The following is a 19,721-nucleotide window of genomic DNA, read 5'->3' on the forward strand; positions in this document are numbered from 1 at the left end:
AGGCAGGAGGAGTGGCGGCACTTGAAAAGAACTCAAAACACGCTGAGTTTCAAACTTCAGACTTGTCATTGACTTAGCCTTTCATTGAGCCAATTATTTATGACATATTTGACGAAATTCAGAAAAGAAAGCACTTAAAATCTGCATATCTGCTTGGCTGCAGTGGAGCTACTACTACTTGAAGGAGGAACACGAGCTCTGCTCAGAGCCTGAGGACACCTGGGTGCCTTGTTTTGCATCATTATTTGCCAGCAAGCGGTTCAACGAGCAACGATGGGGTGTCACACCAGATGCATTTATTTGTATCCTGTTTTTGTTACGCACGCGTTTTAATAAATTATGAGGAAATTAATTCCGAATTTATGCGGCCAACTGGGCGCCGAGGCTTGCAGGCAGCTCAGCGCTCCGCGGCTGGAGCTGGCTCTGGCGGTTCCCCTTTCGTGGAACCGTGGCATCCCACAGAAGTTCGGGTCGAAAGAACCTTAAATTCCCATCCCGCCACGGGCAGGGACACCTTCCACTACGCCAGGCTGCTCCAAGCCCCATCCAACCTGGCGCTTACAGGGATCCAGGGGCAGCCGCGGCTTCTGTGCCAGAGCGGCCCCCCCCCGCCCCCGGCCCTGTCCGTGCTGGCGGACCCCGCGGGTGCCGTCCCCGCTCCGGCCGCCGCCGATCCATGTCCGGATTTTCGGCGGCGCCGCGGGGCAGCCCGGTCCGCCCGCCCATGGCCGCGCGCGCTGCCGGCGGCGGGCCCGGGGCCGCGGGGGCCGCGCAGGCTGCGAGCGGCGGGGGCGGACCGGCCGCCGCCATGGGCCCGGCGGGGGCGGGCGGGCGCTGAGGGGGGGCGCGGCGGGGGCTCCCTCCTTCCTTCCCTGCCTCCTTTCCTCCCTCCCTCTGCCGTCCGTCCGTCCGTCCGTCCCTCCTGCCGCCCGCCCGCCCGCTCGGGGCGCAGGGCGGGAGGCGGGAGCGGCCCCCCCCCCCCCCCCCCCCCGTCCCCCACCGCGCTCCGCACACGCGCACCGGGAGCCGCTCGGCCGTACCGGCGGAGCCGCCGCCGCCCGCCGCCAACCCCCGCCCCGGGGGCGGCTGCCCCGGCGGAGCCTCCATCTGCAGCCCGGCGGCGGAGCGGGAACATGGCGGACCTGGAGGCGGTGCTGGCCGATGTCAGCTACCTGATGGCGATGGAGAAGAGCAAGAGCACCCCGGCGGCCAGGGCCAGCAAGAAGATCACCCTGCCCGAGCCCAGGTACCGCCCGCCCCGCCGCGGCCCCGGCCCCGGCCCGGCCCCCGCCGCCCTCCCCGCGCCGGACATAACGGTCCGGCCGTGCCCCCGCGGCCTCCGCCGGCACCGGGGCCGGCCTTGGCGAGCGCGGGGCCGGGCTGGCTGTGCTGGAGGTGCTGGATGTGTTGAATGCTTGTGTTTATTTGCCACAACTTGTGCGGGGTCCCTCGGCGGGTGAAGGGGGGACGCCGGTCCCTGCAGGGACGAACCCCCGCAGCTCGGGGGTTTGTGGATCCGCAGCCCGGTGCTCCGTCCGGCGGGTGAGGAATTCCGTCCAAAGCAGTCGGTAGCACCGAACCGAGCCGCTCTGGCCGTGCTGCTCTGCAGAGCGATTTTTTGGTGATGCTTCGTGGGGTTTTGACAGGGGATGCGGGAGGAGGACGGGGCCGGAGGTCGCCCTTAGCAGGCAGCTCACGGGGCAGAGGTGCCGGTGCAGGTCTGGGCTCCGTCGCCCCGACCTTCCCCGGTCCCACCGCGGGAGCAGACGGGTGCCCTGGCACTGCCCAGGTTGCTTGCTTGGGGCTTGGTGCTAAAAGCAGCTTTTCTTCTGCAAAAACAGCCTTTCCCCGTGGTTATGTGTTTGTTATAAAATCACCTGAGCATCGCTTATTTATTGCTGAAATTAAAACGAAGCTTTTCCTTTTTTTTTCATGGGTCTCTGTGTGTGTATGTATATATATATATATATATATATTAAATGAAGATTCAGGCAGGAAACAGAATACTGCAACAGGAAAAATCTAAACCAAATTTTACTGCAGAATGTGTAGGCAGTTTGGAAGCCTGCTGGTGGCCTAGCCTAGCTGTCTGCTGTGAGCCAGGGATCGCTGGAGCCCTCTTCCCACTTCTTCACTCGTTTTCCTGCCTTTCTGCTGGAATGCTGGAAGGCTGCAGAGCAGGGGAAGGTGAAGGATGCCCAGCCCATGTTTATCCCCCTTGCAGGGGCAGTGAGACCTCAGGTGATGAAGTTTGGCTGTTGTGTTGAAGGTCTGGTTGAGGATGGTGTTGCTGGACAGACAACACCACTGGACAGACAAAGGTGCCTGCTTTTCTCGTGGTACATGTTTACACTTTAAAAGCCGTACAATATCCGAGACATTTCATGTGCCCTGTTAGCCCGAGGTGCAGCTTTGCTGGGGGTGCTGGTGGCTTCACGTGTCTCGGTGCTCTGGTGATGTCAGTGCTGTCCTCGGTGATGTGCAGCGGTGCTGCTCCCCGTTCCCAGCAGGGACGTGACCCTCGTGGGCAGGTGAAAGGTGGGACGTGGAGGGTTGCAGGGCAGGAGGAGCCCTCCCAATGCCATGAGAAATATCAGCACGGTTGGTGCCTGTGGAGAGGCTGGAAGCTGCTGCCTGCGCCGACGTCCCTCGTGCCCGGCGCGGCGGAAGCCTCGTAGCAAGCACAGCACGAGGCCTGAGGAACCTGCTGTGCTTTGCTCTCCTGCTCCAGGATTTACGTGTTTGGTGGTTTCCCTGAGCTGGGAGAGATGGTTCACCTGTGTTTGGCTCCACAAGGTGGGAAAGGCAGCCGGGTGCCAGAGGAAGTTTTGCAGGGGAGGTGAAAGGATCGGTGGCCAAAGCGCCTCGCTCCTCGGGCTGCCTGTGGAAGAACCTGTTGGCGTGAGATATTAAAGGAGAAGCGTGGCTTGCCACCCTCCCTGGTGTGTGATGCTCTGCAGGAGGTGAGAAACCTTCAGTGAGGAGAGGTTTGGGGCTGTACGTGGTGCTGTGGGACAGGGACACGCCAGGCCCTCGGCACAGGAGCGGAAGGAAACACGGACATAGCCAAGAACAGGGACTTACCTCAGCCCGGGACCACAAACGGCTCTAGGGTGCCCGAAATGACTGAACCTCTCAGCTTCTAACTGAAACCAGGGATTTCCTCATACAGTAGGAAATTGTGACCGTTATTCTGGTGTCAGATATCTTTGTGCTGGCTTCTGGCTGGTTTTTTTTGATCCCTCTCATTAGAGCAGACATGGTGTGCTGGGTATACTGAAAAATTCTGTATCGCTGGCAAAGTGATTCATTTAAAATGACATAAATCGGCTGGTTAAAGGCAGGTTGATATAGTAACAGTAAAAAAATACAACACACAGAGTCCTCTCTTGTTTGAAATCAAACAATTTTTGCAGATATTCGTTATTTCTGTGTGTGTGAGCAGCTCCTTGGAGGAGCACAAGCCTGGCTCTGTAATGTTGGGTGTGCAGCCATCCCCGCCGTCAGTCCTGGCTGTCACTGGGACAGAGAGCAGGAAGGCCACTGGAATATCACAGCCACGCTTGAGAATAAATGTCCCTGCATTATTGCAGTGCTCTGCTCACAGGAAAGTGTTGGTTTATCTCTGGTGGGCAACCACAGCCCAGGGACGGGTCCTGTGCGCTGGCGTTATTTCCTCTTGAAATATTACAAAGGTTTTACCCCTTGTCTCCTTGCTGAAGCCCAGTACACCTGTCGGCACCCTTTTATCTTTCCCAGATAAGGCTGAGGCTAAATGAAGCAAATGAGTTTACTGTAATGCAAATTTGAGGGGGCTTCCTGTTTACAAGGAAATAGCTGTAGTGCTGGCAGAATGAATTCCAAGGCTGCAGGCCAAGGCTTAGCAGCAAATAAACTATGAGGGTGAAGAGTTTATTGGCCGTAGGGCTGATTATTGCTGAGTTTTCCTGAATTATCCTCAGACTGCTTTTGTCCTGAAATCGTTAAATATCACAGTTCGGGGAGGAAGCACAGAAAACACTAATGAGCCGGGAGTGCCTAAGGAAGAGGATTAGTGTGTTTTTGTTTTTTTTTTTTTTTTTTAAGCACCAAAACAAAACAACCCTTCTTCCATCCTCTGTCATCTGCTTTTCCTTCCCTTCTGCATTTCCTCCTTTCGTTCCTAAGAGCCTTGCCAAGAGCTGTGGTATCTTTCTGTTGTACATTGTTTCCTAAAAGCCTGTTTTTCAGGGAGATTCGCATGGGTGGGCAGAAAGGCTGTCAGAGGCAGAATATCCTGCTGAAATCAGGCCTGGAATGGGAAGGAAGTCAGCTCTGTGGAAATATGAACAAATATGAAACCTAAATCTTATTCTGCAGCATTGCTCCTAAATATCTTAAGTTTTGGTGGGAAAGGAGTAAAATGACTGCACTCTGAATTTTTTTTTTGGCTATTCAGCAGGCTGCTGAGGGTTTTTACTTTTCCATGTAGATTTTACATTTCCCTTATTTTGGTCAGAGGGAGTGGAAGAGCACTATAGAACAGCTGTTTTTATTTGCCAGCAGCTTGTTCTGGTTTGAGTAAAGGATTTGCGTAACGTGAAGCTGAGAAAAATGGTCCAAGAAATCAGGTAACAAGTGGGAGAGGGCTCAGGGTTTGCAGAAGCCTCTTGTGTGCGCCTCTGGAAAGTTGACATTAAACCTTTCTTGCTATAAACATCACGTAAGCTTTGGGTGCTTTTGGTATACAAATACCATGGGCATAGTAACAAAACACAGCATCCATCTGTGCAGGCTTCTCTCCCTGAGGCTGTAGATATTCCTCATCCCATCTCTCCTTTTCTAACCTGCTTTCACTAATTACCTCTGTTTCGAGTTAATTCTGATTTTTCTCCCAATCTTTTTCTTTGGTCTTCTGTGTTCATCTGAATCTTGTTCTGCTGGGGGAAAATGGAGTATGTTGTAGTCACTTTTTTTTCTTAAAAATCATGCTTTTAACATGACATTTTCTCTCAGTTATCATCCCATCTTCACTTCACTTGTAGGGATGAATTCTGGCCCCTGGTACCCAGCTGCTTCTTGTAGGGTGGTTGATGTGCCCTTTGCTTTCTCACCCAGTATTCAAACTGGATTGTTAAAACACTGATGGAGGCTTGTTGAAAACCAGAGGTTAATTTGCCTTCCCAATCCTATCCTGAGCTGTTTGTGATTTCTTTTGGTGCTGAATATTGTTGAAATCCAAGCGACATCTCCTGCTCAGGGTTAAGCATCATTGCTCTGTTCCCTCTTGGCTTCTGATTTTGTATTTCTGTGCTCTTGGCCTTACTTTGCTCTTTCTGTGGATTTCACTTCATTCTTTGAGGTGGCCTTCAGGTAGTTCTTGCACCTTGTGAAACTTCTGCGAATTTCCAAGTGGCAGGCTCACATTCCCCTGTCTGTGCTGTCAGTCTGGGTGACTTTGGTGGTGTTTTCCCTGGCATTGTTTAACGCCTCTGTGTTGTGTTTATTCATTTACCCTGCTGTCTCTGGGAACATTTTCCTGACAATTGCTTGTGTAATTTTCATTTTTGTTGCTGTTCCGCCCGTGTCAGCCCTCTGTGTCTCTCTAGGTGCTTCTTTGTTGCTGCAAGAAAACTGTTCAGTTTTGGGCACCTTCCTGGGCAGTCCCTTCCAGTCAATGCCTGACAACCCTTTCCATGAAGAAATTCTTCCTGATATCCAAAATCCAAAGCTTAAATCAGTAAACTGAAGTTTATCTTGCTATCTAGCACTGCTAGTGTGAAAAGGCACATGTGAGGGTTCATTGGGAGCCGCTTGAGGAAAGGGAAAACCTTGCTTTTTTCTGAACAAACAGTACATGAAAGACAGAACACTTGTGATTTTTGGTGGATTAGCTCAGGGTGAGACAGAGTAGTGAAATTTTGATTGGAAATTCTGCCTCCCTGCTTTGCCATCAGCAGAAGTGTGTGGTTGTGAAGGCAGTAAGAAATGGCTCTCTCAAAATAATTGGGTGTGCATACAGAATGCTGGGGCTGCTGACGATGTGTACTTGCTTTTTATCTCAAGTCAGCTTTGTACTACAGCACTTTCTTGGGAAAAATGCATGCCTGGGGTGGATTATGGCCTGTCAGTGTAGGAGGCTGTATGGGAGGGCTCCTGCTTGCTGTGGGTGCTGCTCTTGGCTCTGTTTGGGTGCTCACTCTCCCTATTGGGAGTTCAGTTTTTACTGTACCTGCAGTGTCCCATACCCTGATAACAGACAGGTCTCTACAGGAAAGCACAGGAGGATGAAAGTCCTTTGCAGAGCTTTAAGAGATAAGGAATGTGAGTCTGGATGAAGGACAGCTTGTTATTATCTGTATTGCACAGATCAGGAGCCAGTTAGGAAACACCTGATGTAGCTTGGTTCACATGTAGCACCTGGGGCAGGTGCAGGAGTTGAAGCTGAATTTTCTGAGCCTCAGTGGAGGTCCTCGACTGTCTCAGCTGCTGAGCATCGGTGCTTGGAGCATCTCTGGGCACAGGAAGGAGAGATCTGGCCTTCAGAGAGATGCTCCAATTACTCCTCCCCGGGGATGCTGTAGGATTGCAGCGTATGTTTTGCAGCACAGACCTTCCCTCGGGTGTCATTACCTTAAGTAAGAAAAAAGGTAAATCAACAGTGAACTGGCGGAGATCAGTGTGCAGCCTTCTGTTCCTGTGCTAAAAACAGAGGGATGATTCTTGATGTGTTTTTGGGGAAAGCTTCTGTAATGTGATGTTGTGTTACAGGTGTGAAGGACTCGTTGGATCTGGTGCAGGGGCTGTGGACCTGCCAGATGTTTTTTTCAGTAAAATGAATGAACTTTATAGCTCTTAATCCTTTTATAGCTGATGGCTTTTCAGTGCCCAGACCTTCCTGTGTTAAATGGTTTCAACCAACACTGGAACTATAACATCAGGACACCAGCGTGTGCAGCCTTTGGTTTCTGTTCTGGTGAAATCATGTGGAATGGCCTGGTTTAATCTTCTTATCAATAATAGCTTTATTTTGTTGGTAATTAATAAAATTAGTAGAAAGCCTATCAGGAGCCATCAGGTCCAGGTGCATAAACCAAATAACAGAATTTAATTGAACTAAATTGGTGCAAAAGCAGCAGTTTCTAGCTTAGAAAATACAGCTGTTTTCCATGGGAACTTCACCCTATACTTATCCAAAAAGATCATTCCAATACTGACTAAACACCTATATAAATCAGCCTTGCAGAAATAAAAAATGATTTTTGAAAGCATTTGAAGGACCATAGAGCCCCTCAGCCCCCTTCCAGCATGCCAGGAATTTGTCCTGTCAGCATGTGTGGTGTCCTGCTGAGGAGGGAGCCGCGGAAAGGGCGGATTTTTCGGGATCTGGTGGAGCTGTGCAGATCAAAGCCATCATTAGGGATCGAGTCTGGGATGTGTGACAGCAGACAGGCACCAGCTGCACCCCCAGCTCCTGCAGCCTCGCTGGGATCTCGGCATGGCAGCTGGGAATTGCTGGGCGCTCGGGGGAGTTCTACCTCTGCTCAAGGTGCACATGAGCAAAGAGCTCCCGGCAGCTTCTGCCTCCTCCCGGGAAATTAAAAAGCTCCAGGGAAGCCATTGAAACACTCAGTGCTTCAGACCTTGGAGAAAGACACCCCTGTCCCAAGGGGCCCTCCGTGTGACAGCTCTTGGCTGCTGTTTGTTGTGTTTCTGCCTCAGTTTCAGCAGGGAAAATGCTCTGTGAGACTGAGCTTTCGGTGGAGAAGGGGGGAGATGGGTGCAGAGGGTGGTGGTGAATGGAGCTGGATCCGGTTGACACCCAGAGGAAACGGCCTCAAGTTGCATCAAGGGAGGTTTAGGTGGATGTTGGGCCCAAAAATGGTGAAGTTTGGAGGGAAAAGGAACCAAAATCCACCCAAAAATCCACCTTGGGATCATGAAATTTGGGAAAAGGGACCCAAAATTCCTGGAATTTCAGGATCCCAAAAATTCCCCAAAAAAATTCTGGGGAAAAAGGTGGAAAAACGGCGAAAATCGGAGGAAAAATGGCAGGAGAATGGTGAAAGTTAAATGGAAAAAAAAACCTGAATTCACCCAAAAGTCCACCCTGGGACCACAAAATTTGGGAATAGGGAACAAAATTCCTGGAGTTTCAGGATCCTAAAATTTGGTGGAGTCTCCATCCCTGCAGGGATTTAAAAACCATGTGGATGTGACACTTGGGGACATGGGTCAGTGGTGGCCTTGGCATTGCTGCGGGAAGAGTTGGTCTTGATGGTCTCTGAAGGCTTTTCCAACCTAAAAAAATCCTATAACTCCACTAAAAGAAGACAAATCGTGTGTGGGTGTTTTAGTCCTGATGTCTCAAGTAGGGATGGCTGGGACAGCCATGGGAGTGGGACACAGCTTTGAGAGTGACATTCTTTCTTGAACCTTCTCATCATTTGCTGGTTTTTTTCCAGTCTTCAGTCTGGCTTCCCCATTTCTTTATCCTCTTCTGTTCTTTTCATGTTTGAAGCAATTCTGTGTTGTGCATCAGTCCTCTGTTTTTTTTTTTTTTATTAAGGTTTTGATGCTTGCTTATTTTTACCCGAGATTTTCCTAATTGTTCAAAAATACAGGAACATCCCTGTAGTTTTAACTTGTTGTTTAAAAGAGCTTTGAAAGATTTGATTCTTAGGCCAAATATTTCATCCCAGTTTTCACTTTTGATCAATCTTGCATTGCTAAACCTTTTAAATGCACTTGTACAAAGAGAAAGAAACAACCCACTTTAGGCTGTGGTGGCTCTGAGCCATTCTGTCAGTGCTTTGAATTGCACTTGTTGACCCTGTCATGCTTTCAGTTCAGAGGCCTTTGGGGCAGGATCTTTGGTCCAATTTTAGCAACTTTATGATGGATTTGGATAGTGGAAGTAAACATTTAAAATCTCTGTAAAATTGCATCCTGAGCCTATAAATGAATAAATAAATCAGAGGCGTCTGTCAGTGTTGGCCGTAGTTCTTGGTCTCTCAGTCAAGGTTTATACTTGCTACTTGCAAAGAAAGTTCTAAACATTTGAGATTGAGAAAGATTAGAAAAAACTGGCACGTCTTCAGTAATTTTGTGTTTGTTTAAAAAAAAAAGTAATTTATGATTGGCGAATGCCTTAATTGCAGTCAGAGCGAGGAGATGTGATTTTGCTCTGATTTCCCTTTCTTGTAATTTCTCAGCAGCAGCAATCTGGTGGAAGGGCAAGTCCTTGACACTGCAATTTGGTGTAATTATTCCTGCAAAATTCATGTACTTAGAAGCTTTTATATTAGTTTCAGATTTCAGCGCTGATAATGCCTCAAGGATCTTGGGGCTGGTGTTTTGTGAAGTTGGAGCTACAAAACTCCTGCTTCTGGCTCCCTCCTCGTAAACTTTCTTCATTAAAATAATTTGCATAAGTGAAGCTGCTGATGCAGGGATGGGAGGGGGTGTGGGCAGGTGTTGCTGAGCTCTAATCCCTTCCATCCCACAGGGCTCTGGGGTGAAATATGTTGCTAATCACCCACGACAGCTCTAAGAGCATTAGTTTGCTGCAGTGAAATGACTTGGCAGTGGCTGGGTGTGAGGGCACAAAATGGGGCAGAAGTGGGTGAAGTTGGGCCAGAAAATGGCAGAGTCCCGTGGAGGTGGGGTGTGCGTGTGGTGTGATGTGGTTATGGAGAGAAATCAAAGTTTGGGGTCACTCATTGCTTTGTCAGGTGATGAGTCCAAGCATGTGCACTAATTAATAACTGACTCACAGAAGGATTTGCCTTGGGAAAGACCTTCAAGACTGAGTGTGATTCTGTGAGTTTACAAGTAATACATAAATATATCAGTTTAGATGGTGTAATGATCTTTTCTGTCTTTCTCTGCTGGGAATTTGCCCCACGAACTGCTGGAACCACAGTGACCACGTGTGTGGCAGCTTTTACAGCATTGAGAGCCCAGTCATTTGGAGAAGTATTGACTTCTGCTGAACTTTGAGCTGAGTGCAGTCTGAGAGGAAGCAGAATGAAATGGGTTCGGTGGTTTGTGAGTGTGCAGTGTTTATTACCCCTGCCACAGGAATAAATGAAGGTGGCTGTGATGTGGAGATGGAATGTTGGGAGTGCAGAGAGTGGATAGGCACTGCTAAACCTTGGCAGACAAAGCACAGGCCATGGAGTTGATGAATATCTGGCATTTTCTTGAAATAATTATTAATTTGGACATGCCAGGAGACAACAGGACATGATGTGCTGTTGGATACAGGAACCACATGTGGCAGAGGGATGGTACCTGTTCTAATGACAAAGAGGAGGGAAAAATAAATCCAGCTTTATTTTACAGACTGGAGATCTGAGCAGATAAAGTTTGTGACCTGCTCTTGACAATACAGGAAATGTTGGTAGAGTTAAATCCTGAAGTAAGCTCTTCTCAGTGTCTGTGAAGCTGCTGTTTCATTCTTATTTTGATTTTCTGTTCTTCCGTTTCTGCTACAGCCTATTGGAGAATATATTAATGACTGGAACGGCTCATTTTTAATGCAGGTGTGGTTCTTCAATGCTGGCCGTTGTTTTTCCAAGCTGTGGTGTGCATGTGTGCACCAGTACACCAGATAACATCCCACAAATCCGAACTCTTACTGATTTACAAGAAAAAATCATCTGCTTTGGTGATAAATAATTGAAAGCTCCTTTAAGATCCAGTGGTAGGAAGGCCAGTAGTAAGGAGCTTCTTGACCTAGTTCCAGTAGTAGGAGTATTGTACATATGGATGCACCCCATTGCCTCATTCTGTGCCCTTTCCCTTTCTGAGGTGTGAGTTACTTTCAGAAGAACTTCAGGGACAAAATCTCTGTGAAATGAATAGCAGAACTTTTATAGAAACATGGAATAGTTTGGGTGGAAAGGACTTTAAAGCCCATCCAGTTCCACCCCTTGCCATGGGCAGGGACACCTTCCACTATCCCAGGTTGCTCCAAACCCCGTCCAGCCTGGCCTTGGGCACTTCCAGGGATGGGGCAGCCCCAGCCCTCTGCCAGGGCCTCAGCACTCTTACAGAGAAGAAATATTTCCTAATATCTAATTTAAACCTCCTCATTGCCAGTTTGAAATCATTCCCCCTTGTCCTGTTGCTACATGCTCTTGGAAAAAGTCCTTCTCCATCTTTCTCAGAAGTATCAGAACGAGTGCTGATTGTTTTCCTCTCCTCTGTAAATCCTGGTTTGGGCATATTCCCACATCCATTGGGGTTGTGCTCTGGCTGCTCTGTGGTCAGTTCCTCAGTTCCAGTGGCCATCCTTGGGCACACACACACTCAGACACCAGCAGAAGTTTGATTTCTCCTGCTTGGCATGCTTCTCCTTGGAGTCCCAGGCTGTCACTGCTCTGTTCCGGGGGAACAGCAGGAGTGGCTGTTGTTGTCCAGCGCTGCAGCCAAGGACAAGTCCTGGCTTTGGCTGAGCTCCTCTCCAAGGCTCCTTCTGCTTTGCTGCTCCTGCTGGAACTCGTCTGAGAGGGAGGATCGTAGATGCTCTTGCCTTACGTGGCCTTTTCTGTGTTAGAAAGGACATAATGTGTTTTCTTCGGAGCTTTTCAGACACGTTTTCAAGTAGACGTTTTCCGCCTGTGCCGACCTTGGCACTGCGGCTGCTGCTGTCTGTGCCAGGCTGCTCATAGACAGGGAGAGCTGTTTAATTCCAGAATGGAGTTTAACCTTGAAGGCTGCTTTTCAGCAGGTTTCTTTGATCAAGGCTGGAGTAACTAGAGCTCCAAGATGCAGCTTGAAGCTCCTTTCAACAGACTGTTCAGCTCGTGCTTGAAATAAATCCCTTGTCTGGGCAGGTGGAGGAGCTGACCAGGTTAGAGCGACCTGTGCTGCTCACAGAGTTTATGGTTTGATAAGGATGCAGATAAGTCATCTTCCGCCTGCTTGGGGCTGGCAGTGTGCTCCAACCTGCTCTGCAGGCCTGGGGTGTTTGTTCAGGTCCTTTTTTGGGGACAGCTTCACCCAGGGGCTCTCAAAAGTGCAAGAGCACCCAGCTGCCCATGCCCAGGCACTGCTGGGCATCTCCCTGGGGCCAGTGGCAAAGGGCTTCCCTGTGCCCCCAGTTAAACCAGCAGTTACAGAATCCCACATTCACTGAGGCTGGAAAAGTCCCCCAGGACCATCGAGTCCAACCAGTGCCTGGTCCCCACCTTGTCACCCAGCCCAGAGCACTGAGTGCCACGTCCAGATGTTCCTTGGACACTTCCAGGGATGCAGACTCCATCTGAGCAGTCCCTTCCAGTGCTTGACCACCCTTTCAGTGAAGATAAAGATGTCCAGAAAGAGGTACCCAGCATCCAAGCTGCATTTCTCACCACATTTTAGGCCTGACTTTGACTTCCCCTAAATGTACTTCAGTTGACTTGTGATATGTGGATAGTAAATGGATTGTTCCTGAATTTTTTGTTTTTTGCTGTTTTCTTCCTCTTTGAAATTAAAAGAATACATGAACAAAAGGTTTTGCTGCAGTCCAGTTGGATGTGCTTTTGTTTCTGAAGTCTTCCTGGATTTTGTTTTTAGCCAACTTTTGTTTCTGCTCCTTGTGAGTGCTGCTATTAAGGTGGATCATGCTGTGAACTGAGATGAACTCGTGCAGAAACGGCCACTTCTTGCATTAGCGCGTGGTTTGTGCTGATGGCATCTCTGGCCAGGGAAAGCTTTTCAGAAATGGCTGTGTTTCTGTGAAATGCAGCTTTTAATCCCAGATTGTTTACGTGTAGGGCAACTAATGAGTCAATAGACTAAAGCAGAGAGGGAACCTTTCTTCCTGTTAGTGGAATGTGCTAAGCTCCATTTTAAAATTTTCCATCCTTCTGAAGGATACATGGACTCTGCCTCAATTCATTGAACTCCAGAGGATTTCTACCTGGAACTTCCATGTGAGAATTAGGAGGTGATTATTCTGGATAGTCATAATTCACTCCATGTCATTTATTCCTATTTATTTGTATGGATAAGTAGCAATGATTTTAAAGGAGTGCGAGTGTTGAGGAGCTGGAATGTAGCGCGGACTCCTGTAGCCTGCGATCATTTTACAGATTTGTTCAGTTTCTGTGGCTGCAAAAGACATTTTGTTCCTTTGACGTTATCCATCAGACCAGAAGTACGGGATGTCAGCAGAGGAGGAGGCGCTGGAGAGGTTTGCTCCTTACACAATCACTGTTTTCCTGGGCGCCTCAGTCACACGTTAAATTTTCATTATCTTCTCCCATTGTCTAGACTGAAGATCTGTTGATGTAATTTCTTGCAGTGCGCTCGTTGGAGCAGAGGAAAGCTTTCTTGATGGCATTATTATGAAAAAGGCTTATTCTGTTACTGCTGGTCTGGTGGTCAGTGGGAACAGGACGGTGCCGAGGGGCCTGGGGAGGAGGGGGAGCTGTGGGCCCTGGGAACTCCTGCCAGGCTTGTTCATCTCCAGTGGCTCCTCTGTAAGCACAGAGGGAAGAGAGGAAGGTCTGGTTGGCAAAAGACTTGGGTTTTAGGAAGAAATTGAGAGGGTGGCGAGGCCCTGGCACAGAGCAGCTGTGGCTGTCCCATCCCTGGAAGTGTCCAAGACCAGGTTGGATGGGGTTTGGAGCAACCTGGGATGGTGGAAGGTGTCCCTGCCCATGGCAGGGGGTGGAACAAGATATTCTTTAAGATCCCTTCCAATCCAAACCATTCTGTGATTCCACGATCTCTTATTTACTGCTCTCTCTTCATTTAAAATCAGCATTTTGTTTAGATTGTTAAAATACACAGAGGGCAGACCCAGTTCTTAACGAACAAATAAACAGCAAGTTCGTCACTGAATAATGTATCATCTCAAACCTGATTAACAGTGTTCAGCCCTCCCAGTTCTTGTCTGACTTGATGTGGTGGTTGGCCTCCAGAGCTCTTGCTTTGGATCACACTGTTCAGAGATCCGTGTTCCATGTGGGACTTGGAGATACACAGAAAACTATTAATAGGATATTTTCCTACATGGGAGTTTAGGGCCTTCCAGCAAAGTCCTTGTCTTTATTATAGATTTTTTTCTGGTCAAGTCATTCAGGCTTCGTGCTTCAGCTCCTCTGAAGAGGAGTGTGGATACTTTCCTGCCTCTGTGGGGGAGATGTTTGTCAGTATTTGGGAGGCTTCTCAGAATTTTAATCATGGGGTCCCTGTGAGCACACGAGAGGCGACGTCCCTGAGGTCAGCAAGGCTTAGCTGCTCAGTCTTGCTGCTGCAGAAATATTAGTGATATTTAATGGCCTTGTTTTAGAGCATGAGTGCTTTGTTCAAGGTTATTTTTATAATAATAGATAGTATAATTAAAATAATAAGTAGTGTAATTATAGTAATAAATAGCATGTATGGAAATTATTGATTTTAAAATCGGAAACAGAGAAAGTCTGGTGGAATTTTGGCTCGATACTGTGACAATAGAGTTGCTTTACCAAGGCCCAGCACTGCTGGCCTGCATTAATTTTAAGATTTATGTTCTTGTATTGTTGCCCATATGAAATTTTTATGGTCATTATATTACAATGAATATTGAGGTTACTTGACAAATAAAGGAAATCTTTGTTAATGTGGTTTAAGTGAGTGATTGTGACATTATAAATTAGGCAAAGTAGATGTTAAGTGCATTGCAGCCAAGCAAGGCCTAATGGAGCTGCTGTTGGCTCCTTGTGTGGCTAGCTCGGGGTGATTTGTGCAGTGATTTTACTGTGCAAGCTAAACCTGAGACAGGAATAAAGTGGTGACCAAGGTGTCCCCTGGGAACTTCCAGGGATCAGCTCACCCAAGGCCAGGCAGGGCTCCACCTGACTTTTCTTCAAAGGTTTAAAAAAAGCAATTTAAAGTAACCCCTCTTTATTTTCCCCCCCTTTTTTTCTTTCAGTATCCGCAGTGTTATGCAGAAATACCTCGAGGAAAGGGGTGAATTAACCTTCGACAAGATCTTTCATCAGAAAATTGGTAAGTCATGTCTCAATAAAATGTTATTTGTGTAGATATTTTCAAGATCTGTTTGGTTTTTACGTTTCTCTGTGGTGCCTGCTGAGATGTCAGTGCTGTAGATTGTCTGAAGAACACTGGACAGGACTTAGTGAAACAAAGGTCTTCAAGAAGATAAAATGTTGTGGAAGGGAGGAAGACGAAGCAAGGCAATCTCTCAACTTCAGGTTCTGGAAAACTACAGGGAAAATAATTAAATTATTTGGAAACATCGAGGAGAAAATGATATTACTTGGTATGGGCTTGTCAACAATGTAATGTGTCACATCAGTTAAACTTTTTTTTTCTTTGCAGAGGTAATGAGCCTGTTGATAAGGGAGCAGGAGAAAAGATCCCACATGTGTTGTCTTGACCCTCTGACATGGTGCTCTTGCTCACAGCACGGGGGGACATAGCCTGGGTGAAAGTGCTGTGTGCAAGGGGTGAAAGTGCTGGGAAAATGGAGCAGTTAATCAGTATTCCATGGAAAGGTGGATCTGGGGAATGGGAACATCAGAGATCAGTTTTCAGTTAACTGAATGGTGCAGTGAAGAGCCTCTGTGTTCTGCTGTGACAAGGACAAAAACTCCATAAAGGAGGGGATGGGGGGAATGCAGGGAAATCCAGCAGTGTCCTTCCTCTCCACCTGTGCCACAGCAATCACAGGCACAGCCTGGGGACCCTGGGGCAGGGACTTGGCTGTGACAGCCAGCCCTGAGCTGTGTTGGCTCAGCTGGATCACACGACTAAATATAAAATCAGTGTTGTAGCCAGTGAGGCATGTGAAATAATCCTCTTCTGGCAGAATGCTGTGTCCATCCTGGCAGTGGATTAAAAAAATATACATGGACCTGCTGGGAAAAGTCCAGGAAAGAGCAGTGGGAATGAGCAGTCTGTTAAATCTGACCTACAGGGAAGTATTGAAATAGGGTGTGATGTGGGCAGTGGAAGGGAGAAGTGAGGTTGAACATGATTCAAAACCAGAAAAGCTGTTGCAGAAATGATGAGGTTAGTCCATTTTCTAGAGCTTTAATGTTTCAATGAAAAAAAAAAAATTGGATATGAATAAAATGTTCGTGGTAGTGTGGGTAATAAAGCAGGGAGTGGATTTTGTGAGGGGCTCTTGGGATCTTTGTCTGGCAGATTTGAGGAGTGAGTTGGCTGGGATAGCACAGCTGCTCCTGTCTTGGAAATGGGGAATGGGCTGGGAAGTCTTGAGGAGGTCAGTGGTTTTATTCCTGTCTGAAATGAGGCTGTAGAGAACAAAGTACCTGTTTTCCCAGGAAAAGTGGTGCAATGGGGGCATCTTTGGGCTGGTTGAGTTTTCGCTGGCCTCCCTTCTGGCTGGAGCAGAAATACCCCAAAACCTTCCTGCTTGCCTGGCAGTGTGGAGCTCACTCGAGTGGGTGTTTTAGGTATTGCCAGATTAAAATAATTGGTGTTCCTGAGTCTCAGAGTGTCATTAATGAGTCTCAGAGCCATTGGAAGTCTTGGGGAACCTTTCACTGTGTTTCAGCAATTGGAGTGTGGTCTGTACTTGTGCTTAGAACTATGACTTTTTATTGTGGCCAGAACTTTTGCCATGTAAATGCACAGATACCTTGTTTGCTTGTACTGACACCTCAGTGTGTGCTTCAGCTCCAGTGCCTGTGCTGAATCATTAATATCTTGCTGTAGCCTGGCAGTTGCAAAATAAGCAGAATTTTAAGCAACCAAACACAGCCTGACTTCAACTGAGTCTCTTTGGGGGCAGTGAAATGAAGAAGTCCTTTTTTTATTTTTTTTTCCTCTATAAAAAGAGAAGTCAGACAGACCATCTTCTATGTAATGGATATTTCTATTTATGTAATTGAATACTTTTCATTACCTGTTACAGTGAGGACTGTTGCAGTTATTTTGATTAGTTACAGCAATTACAGTTAGGTAACTGGAACCTTGGAAGGATTAGATCTTTCTCTTTTTTTCCCCATGTTGGTAGTAGCCATTAAACCTGGAATTTTAGAGCCCAGTTTCATTAACATTTTAGTTTCTGTGCACAGAGGAGAGGTTTCCTCCTCCTCTCTCTGGGTACAGTCAGAGCAGGACTTGCCCTGGATTACCTGGAAATGAGGAGCAGTTCTGTGAATGCTGTGCAGGAGTTTCAGTTAATTCTGAAGCTAAAATAGGATTTAGAATGCAATTAAAAAATATTAAAGCTAAACACAACTGTTTTTAACAGCAGACTTTGCATCACGCTGGAAAATACAGTATTTCCTTTACTGTGGTTGTTCATTTAAATTTGATTGCATTTTCTAGCGTGTTCTTTGCCACTCAATTAGCTCTGTTTCCAGACATTAGCATAATTGCTTGTGGTAAAGTACCTGCAGTTTTAGGCAAGCGTTATGCAAAGGGCTGTGAGAAGTGTGGGGAGGTAATTAAAACTCTAATCACCTTTTTGTTCTCCTCCTTGTCTCTTTGGCTGGGGGGATGTGGTGAGACCACAGGTAGGGCAGGTCCTGGCTGTGCCAGAGTGGGGGGAGTCTCCATCAGCCTGGATCTCCAGTAATTCTGCTGGATCATCCCTGGTTTTTCCTGTGATAGTTTTGCTGAGGAGCCATCCTGCACTCCCTGCTTTATCCTTACACACTGACTATAAAACTGCACCGAGCTCCCCAGTCTTTCCTTAGCAAACTGTTTTGTTTCTTTCTTTTTTTTTTCTTTCTTTTTTTTTTTTTTTTTTTTTTTCCCAGACCTAGATTTTTCCTCTCAGCTCCAGGTCACTGTTCTTTTTTTTTTTTTTTATTCTTTTTTTTCCTATTTTTCAGAATCCTTTCAAATGTAAACCCAGGCTTTGATCAGCTGTCTGATACAAGGCTCTGATGTCAGTGTGGCGTTGTTCCTGTGGATGTTTCCCTGTGAATATGTCTAATTATGGTGCTGGTCTCATCACCTGCAAGTGTTTATTCTTAGTGAGCCCTAAAATCATTTTAGGGTCAGTGCTTTCCTGGTCCCACTGCCAAAGGTTGGCCCAAATTCCCTTCCTGCCAGGTGTGCAACTGCAGGGAGTCACAGGGACAGCGCTCTGGCTTGGAAACCAAAACCTTTAGGATCAGGAGAAGAGCAGGAAGCTCATCAGGGATGAAAATGGCCCGGAGGCTCCATCAGATTTGCATAAACACGTCTGTCCCCTATTTGCATCTCTTCCCTCAGGAAGGCAAACAGGCTGCTCTCATCCCTTGGTGCTGGCACTGCTGTTTGCCCCCTGAGTGATGCTCCAGAACGATCTGGAGCTCTCTAAGAATGTCCTGGTGAGTCAGAGGACATGGAGCTCACAGAAGCACCCAGAAGAGTGCTCTGGCAGCCCAGCCCAGCCGGCTGTTCCTTCAGAAGCTGCTTCCTCCACAGCAGAAGCCTCTTGGGGAAGTACAGCCTGTCTCGAAGCCGAGTGCGTAACCACCTTAGCTGGTTTTCTTTTACCACATCCTGTTTGCTACAACATCAGATTAGGAGTTTCTTTAGAAAAAGAGACGTTTTGAGAGGTTTTGGAAGTGTTCAGGGCCAGGTTGGGCAGGGCTAGGAGCAGCCTGGGCTAGTGGAAGGTGTCCCTGCCCATGGCAGGGGGTGGAATGAGATGGTCTGTAAGGTCAAACCAAACCATTCTATGACTCTGGTATCCCAAGATCCATAATTTGTGTGTGGAATCCACTCTGCTTCACAGCTGTGTTAAAATTGCACGTGGAGTCCTTGTCATGTTCCCCTGCCCTGTGGGGTGGGGACTCTTGGAGAGACCCTGCCCTCAGAGGGCAGGTGAGAAATGAGCAGATCAGGGGCTGCTGCAGCCAAGACCTTCAAGGGAATCTGTGAGATCATAATATTGCTTTAGAACAGGATTATCCTGGTTATTAAATGCTTTGGAGCAAACCTGCTGCCAGTTACAATTCAGTGACTCTCGTGTCTGACCCTGGGCTTTCAGACAAACGGCGCTGCGAGGCAGGGAACGGAGCTGGGTTAGAAATCCTGGGATGTGATCTTAAAGCATCCTACAGCTCCATGCCTGGCTTGGCTCAGCCTTGGGTTCTCTGGTGACTGCTTGAGACCCTCGTGAAGGCAGACAGGCTGCTCTCATCTCTGAAGCTGGGGGGATGTGGCAGTTCCTTCACACCCTCCTCAGTTTCTCATCTCTTGCAGAGCTGTTGGGTCTGGGGCTGGGGGAAGGATGAGAACAGGACGTGTTTTAGCTGTTTCAGCAGCTGGTCTCGCTGCAGTGTAAGTTTTTCACCTTTCCTAGGAAGTAACTTGCTTTTTTTTCCCCCAAAGGTGGCTCAGATTTTTTTTTTTTTTTGAAATAGAGCTAATTAAAACAACTTGTAGTTGACGTAAGAAGTTACAAACCTCTTTTTTTTTTTTTTTTTTCCTTATTTACCATCCACTTTTGCAAAGTGAGGGATGATCTTTCTGAGGTGATTCATTCCACTGTCTTCCATATCCTCCTCAACCAGCTCCAAGCTGGAGGTTTTCCCAGCAGGAGGGAAGCATTTTACCATCTGCATCAGGGCTGGTTCCAACCCACGGGGGCTTGTGGGGGCTGTCAGCCCCTTCCCTGCTCCCCTTGTCCTGATCCAGCTCAGCATGGATCATGTTTGTTCTGTAGCTCCTCAGCTGAGCTTCCAGAGCATTTGGTCTGTTTTGTAGCTCCTTCTGCACAGGGACTTTTGTGCCTGCCCTCCTCAGTTCGAGGGAAATGTGCTCAAACTGAC

The 19,721-nt window shown here is 47.7% G+C and overlaps 1 protein-coding gene across 2 annotated transcripts in view; it reads left to right on the forward strand.

Annotated features, from left to right (window-relative positions):
* The first annotated feature begins 847 nt into the window (after nt 1-847).
* The window catches only part of GRK3 (G protein-coupled receptor kinase 3), a 60,503-nt gene continuing 41,629 nt past the window's right edge, over nt 848-19,721 (forward strand). For both annotated transcript variants that reach the window (XM_053959781.1, XM_053959782.1), the window contains exons 1-2: nt 848-1,246; nt 14,891-14,967. In XM_053959781.1, coding sequence (XP_053815756.1) covers nt 1,134-1,246; nt 14,891-14,967 — 190 coding nt within the window. In that variant the 5' untranslated portion in view covers nt 848-1,133. The remainder of the gene's footprint in view (nt 1,247-14,890; nt 14,968-19,721) is intronic.

The sequence above is a fragment of the Vidua chalybeata genome, chromosome 18 (genome assembly GCF_026979565.1).
Source record: "Vidua chalybeata isolate OUT-0048 chromosome 18, bVidCha1 merged haplotype, whole genome shotgun sequence".
In the NCBI taxonomy this organism is placed as follows: Eukaryota; Metazoa; Chordata; class Aves; order Passeriformes; family Viduidae; genus Vidua; species Vidua chalybeata.